This window comes from Acanthisitta chloris, unplaced genomic scaffold, assembly GCF_000695815.1.
Source record: "Acanthisitta chloris isolate BGI_N310 unplaced genomic scaffold, ASM69581v1 scaffold22952, whole genome shotgun sequence".
In the NCBI taxonomy this organism is placed as follows: domain Eukaryota; kingdom Metazoa; phylum Chordata; class Aves; order Passeriformes; family Acanthisittidae; genus Acanthisitta; species Acanthisitta chloris.
The window spans coordinates 7027-13400 of NW_008662461.1; the positions used below are offsets into that span (position 1 = coordinate 7027).

General features: G+C 37.2%; 1 protein-coding gene across 1 annotated transcript in view; it reads left to right on the forward strand.

Annotated features, from left to right (window-relative positions):
• Positions 1 to 2700: 2700 nt before the first annotated feature.
• The window catches only part of LOC103798364 (disks large homolog 2-like), a gene marked incomplete at both ends in the record, with an annotated part of 12241 nt that continues 8567 nt past the window's right edge, over positions 2701 to 6374 (forward strand). The window contains one exon of the mRNA XM_009070619.1: positions 2701 to 2837. Within this exon, the coding sequence (XP_009068867.1) occupies positions 2701 to 2837 (137 nt within the window). The remainder of the gene's footprint in view (positions 2838 to 6374) is intronic.

The following is a 6374-nucleotide window of genomic DNA, read 5'->3' on the forward strand; positions in this document are numbered from 1 at the left end:
ACCTCTTAACAAATTTTCATTTATCGTACAGGTAGCATAACTTGTTAGCATAGTTGTCTGATGTCATTTGGCCATATGAATCCTACCCAGAGGTTTTATTCTAGTATAGTTCCTACTGCCCTAGCAATTAGCAGAAGTCATTTAAGTAAAATTAAATGATCATTGCTTCGTTCCCCATTCTTCTCAAGAAGAAATCTTTTAAAGAAGTATGATCAGGCACTGAAAGTAAATCATTGATAGGAAAGACAGGGAAAATCTCTCTTCTTCAGTTTTCTTTCCTACGCACTCTCTGTTTGCTCTCCCCCCCCCCCCCCCCAATGTTTCCCCCTGTTTTGTTCTGCTCTTTTACACCTTTTTATACTCAGTGCTGGGGTTTTGGATCCCAAAGGCAGACTCTGCTTACAAACACGATGTAGCCCCATGCATTGTGGCACATCTGCATTTTATGTGGATTGAAGAAGTAGGAAAAGTTACTCCTTTGACCACTGTAAGCTTCACTTTTGTAATGGAAGCAGCCTGTGTTACTGCCCTTTTGTTTTACTGTTTCCTACATCCGTTGTGATGCACAACATGATGCAACCATTCAAAAAACAGCAAACTAAGCACCCCACTCAGCTCTGCAGAAAATGGAAGGGATTATCTTGGCTACTCTTTGCTTATATTGCAGCAAAACCAGGCTGAATTAGGGCCCACTTTGTGCAAAATGCAAGAGCAGCTGTGCTTGCCCGTTACAAGCACACAGTGTTAATAAAGGGGAGAGAAGAGGATCAAAGCATACCATAACCTAATCTTCCCAAGGTCATGCCCTAGGTGAGCAGTGGAGCTGAAGAAAGCTCTCTGGCTGCAGTCTAGCTCATTCATTTTCTCCCATCATCATTCTGGAACACTCCCAGTTCTTCACTTTACTGGTAGAAGCCCATACAGATGGAGTGTGGGTCAAAATTATTATAATTATGGCACTAAGAAACATTATTCAGTCATTATTCCTTGTCCACAACTGATGTTTTAAAGAAAAAATCCATTCTTGACGTTTTCTTAGAATATCCTTTTGTGTCTTGTTAGTAGTCCCAGGGTAATGAACAAATTCTTCCATGCTGAAGATTTCATAATCTTTTTATCCTTGTAGTTGTCCTGGCAGTAGCACATAAATAGTAACAGTGATCACCCGTTTTAGCTGGAAATCAAATGAAGCTTTATTTTAATTACCCCATACTTCTGAATTAACTTCATGCGTATTGTTAATAGTCATTTTAATTAATTAAGTAGGGTTTCAATTAGAGATATAAATTCAGAGGTTTCTTTTTGTAATTTACTGGTTTGTCACTATCCATTAACTAGTCCATTATGCTATCTGACCTCACATCTTTTTGAAGCTAAAATAGTGATAAAATGAAAATAATGTGAGCAAAAAAATATATTTAGAAATATTTAATGCACTCAACCCCCCCTTATCTCTGTACTCATACAGCTGCTAAGAAAACCTGTTTGCATTAAATATACCAACCCTTAATTTTTATTGCCCAGGCAGTCTGGCTGTTGAGTTGGCGATAAAATGCCAAATCCCAGGCAACTCATTTTTTACTCTTGCATTTTACTGCTCAAGTTGCAGCTATTACCAACATGTTTCTTTTAAGAATGAGTGAACAGAGTAGATTTCATAAATATAACTAGTGACTATTCTTTAAGTAGTTATAACTGTTTTTCTGTACAGCTGAGAGAGAAATCCCTGGTTGGAGCAATAATCTAGACAGGTTATTACCAGTAACAGCTTATTTGTTCAGCTGGAAGTTCCCATTACCTATATGATCTATGAAGAATTAGCTGTATGAATTAGATTTTATGGAAATATAGCACAGTAGTTTCTGTCTTTTCTCTGACTGGGAGATAAAAACGCTGTTATAAATGAAAGCAATGATTTGTCTGTTTATGTGTCAGAGGATAAGAACAATGGGAAAAGAAGATAACTCTTTTTTTCTTCTCCCAACAGCTATTTACTTTCCCTTCCTTTTCTCAAATCATATTGGCATGTATTATTGATGTTATTTCAAAGTTTGGCTGTTTGAGTGTTTATCTAGGAATTTCACAAATCACTGTACAGAATTTATATATGTACACAAGTCTATTGCTTTCTTATTTCATGTATCCATAGCCAGAGATATTTGTGTCCTAGAAAGAAACCCCATGATTTAAATCCAAACACCTACACAATTTCCCTTTTGCTTTAACTGACCCTCCACTGTGGTACTTCATGAAGTTGCAAACCCTGCAGTAGATTTTTCCAAGTATTTTTCAATTTGTGTGAACAATCAGAATGCATTTCATTTCGTTCTGATAGATGGTGATGTATTTTATACCAATATTTAACAAAATGAACTCCAAGCTTCAGAGTTTTATTACTAGTCATGGCAAGTTGGGCCATATCTTCTTGACCTGGGCTGCACTGGCCCCCAGGAGCAGGGAGTGTAGAGAATAACCACTGGTTCAATAATTTTTGTCTCTACCTTCCTGTAATTGTACATGATAATGAATTTCTTTAATTTAGTTCTGTTCCTGACCTTTCAGGGAAAGTCAAAGAGTGTTGACCCCACTTATGTTAATAGTATTTCTGTAAAAAATACTGTAATTGTACAGTATATATGCTACTCTTCCACAGTGTTATATATTGTTTTGCTGATATTTTGTTTACAATATCTTCCTCAGGTCTGGGATTCAGTATTGCAGGAGGGGTGGGAAACCAACACATCCCTGGGGACAACAGCATTTATGTCACCAAGATTATTGATGGGGGAGCTGCACAAAAAGATGGGAGATTGCAGGTTGGAGATAGACTTCTTATGGTAAGTATGACAAATTTAAATCACATTTTATTTGGCTGAAAACTGTTTCATATAAGGACTTTCATACATATTTCACACATCTTTCTGGAAGTAACCAACAACAACTGCCATAACAAGTACGAGTTATATTTCCATCACCTTAATTTTTCCCATTTTTTATATATTTCTGAGACTGCGGTTAAAAAAAGCAATACTCTGGAAAACCAACATTTTATGAAGTGAAGGCAAAGGATTATATTGCTTTGACAAACCTATAACTGAGAAGAGAATATACACATATTCTCTCATGCACCTCAGCGATAAGTTAAAACAAACCATAAAGCTTTAAAAGAAGATTTAGACAAACTGTTTTTTATGGCAGTACTGATTCTACTGTTTCCTTTAAGCAGATTGAAATATCTGAAAATATGCCACTAAAGTCTCAGGTGTAGGCACTCTCAGTAGACTGCTACCTCCATTTCAGTATATGTAGGAATGCTTTGTGTTTATGTTTCATACAGATGTTAAAAATCCCAAAACATTACCCAGCTTTTTCCTTGAGGAAGTGTATTCTTCTAATGCATCTCATGTCAGGAGATTCTTCCTGCTATTTGCAGTGCTGGCACATTGTTCCTTGTAGGTAATTCTTTCCGACTCGGAGAGTTTGTTGAGGGGGAAATCCTGATCGTGGTGAATCAGCAGAAGTTAATCTATGTCAAGTTGTATTCATGCCAATGCATTTGCATAGATTTCAGCAGGTGCAGAAATATTTTTTGAGTAAGTGTCATTAAAAAATGTGTACTTCAGTAGCTCTCTTTTGTGACATGGTATATAAGCAGTAAAAAATTGCCAAAAAATTGTTTTCTTTATTTGACTCAGGATACTGTGTTCTAGTCACATAGGCAGATGACCATTCCCTTCATATAGGGTATTAAATGGAACTGGAAATGTACTTAGTTGTTGGGTTGGTGGCTCTTTGGCTTTTTTTAAATTAATCCAAGTGGATAGATAAAACAGTTTACGGATTAAATGGTGCTATCAAGATCAAAGCAAAATGAAACTAGAACTTTAAATTTCTTTGGCATTTTTTCTTTGCAGATTCTCGGTACAGTAAAATCCAAGTCACTTTTGGATAATGAGGTTTTGGCTTATTTTGCTGTAGAAATGTGTATTTGTGTTTGCCAGATTTGCTCCTTAGTTATCTTGCACCTTGTAGGAAATCTGCTTGTGTTCAACTGGTTGGCTTTTTTTTTAATGAGAATTCCTTCAGGTTTTTATATTTATTTTTTTTTATTACTTTGTTCTTTATTTCTTCCAATTCACTCAAAGTAGTAAAAAATATGTAAGAAAAATACATACTAAAAGAACCCCAGCCAACCAGACCCATATTCACTCTCTCCAGTGTATTTTAATCAGTGAATTCAAATAGAAATATGATTATTTTATACTCCATTATGTATATATTAATTCTTCACAGATCTTAATGGGATTAGTCTATTAAACATCTCAGCCTTGAACCTGTGCTTCACTGCAGTCAGATATAGATGTTTCTTTGTTGTGACAAGTTTATATTTCTGAATCTGACTTCTGAAAATGACCAGAGGTCATTCACAGCTTGTTAAATGACTTTGTTCTGGTTTCTTTAAGTCTGGATCAGTTCTTAGTGTCCTCTCCTTTTACTACTGCACATAAAATCAGCAAAAAGAATCAGTCAAAATATTGCTCTCCACTCATTATGTATTTCCAGACCAAGCTTTTCATTATTGCATGAGAAAATACTAGCCAACTTATGTGTATACCTTAAGCATGACATTGTTGGAGATATATTTACAGGATCAAAATCTGTTGCTAAAATTCATGCAGATTAAGCCTGGATCTCACCAATGAAACATCCTGGTTTCTTTTTAACTTCTGTACCTTCAATAATTTTCTATCCTAATTTGTGAATTGTCTGTCAGTTCATGGCATTAGCTTCATGTTCTTTTATGAATAGTGAGTGAAAGAATGAATCTCTTTATTTTGGCAATGTATCAACACAGCATTACCCTTGTCATCTATACAGTCCTACTTCTACTTCACTGGTTTCTTATTGATTTTACATTTGAACAGTTCATCTTTTTTATTTTTTTCTTCCCAGTAATGCATCCTTTCTTGATCTTTTTTTGCCCATTATTTCTCTACAAAAATTACTGGAATTTGTCATCCTTCTGGAATTTTCAGCAGCTGCTGGGGACCTTGTTTCTTTTTTGTAACTGTATTCAGATAAGTTTGTGTGAAATGCTTTCAGATCCCAAAGAACATGCAAATCAAATTAATTCAAATTTAAGGTGTAAGAAAAGTGATGCTACAAAATCAAAACTAATATTGAAATGCAAAACAATAAGATGCTACCTGAGAATTTTGCTGCTTCATTACCCTACTGTTATTAAATGCAGATTGCTAATAGTGTGTTAGGCACTCAGAAGATGTATTATGTAAATACTGAGCATTGTGGTTATTGGGAAATCTCTACAAGGCCATGTTATGCAGTTGTCTTTCTATGGCACTGAGCCTGCACTTAAGACTTATTATCCTGAGCGCTTGCACAGGAAAATGCTCCATTGTAGGATAATCCTGAGGTGCCCGTTAAGAAAATTACTGGAGAAAGCATGAGTGCTTAAGCCAAAAACTGAGTGGTTTTTCTAGGTGTATATGAAAGGAAAAGACCAGAGCTCAACTCTGAAGACAGACAGCTAGGAGAGAAATAGTCCCTTGCTGTGTTCTGATGGCAATGCCTATGGTAATGTCTGCTACTGCTGGTGGTAATGCCTGCAGCAAGAATACCACTGAACTGGGTGTCTCAGCTAGGTTGCTTCTCTTTGTGCTGGAAGGGAGCACAAGAAAATCACATACAGAGCACCATAGGCCAACATGGTAATTCTGGGTCAGCTATAGGGCCAGGCCAAGTTGCTCAGGATTTTATCCAATTAAATCTTAAAAGTCTCCAAGTATAGAGCCTGTGGAGCCTCTCTGGGGAACCTGATCCACTGCTCATTTGTCCTCCTGAGGAAAATACTTTTTCTTATAACCTGTTTGACCCTTCCTTTCTTGTTTCAACATATACCCACCGTCTCTCATCCTGCTACCACATACCACTCTGTAAAGCTTAGCTCTGTCTTGGTGATCTTCCCATAAGCACTGGGGGTTTGTTATTAGTTGTCTCCAGAGGAACCCCTTCTCTAGGCTGAAAGTGCCCAGCTTCCCCAGCTTCTCTTCACCAGGCCAGTGCTCCAATCACAACCATCCCAGTGGCACACCTCTCAATTTACCTCCTTTAGTTATTTTTCCTACAGTGCAAGAACCAAAACTGAACACAGTTTCTAGCTACAGTCTAATGAGTGGCAACTATTAGTTCTCCAGGCTCTGCTTCTGTTCATACAGCCCAGGATACTGTTGACCTCTTTGCTGCCAGGACACACAGCTGGCTCATGCCCAGTTTGCTGCCCATTAGGAGCCCCAAGCACTTTTCCACAGAGCTGCTGCCAGGCTGCCAGTACCCAGCCTGTGCTATTGATGGGG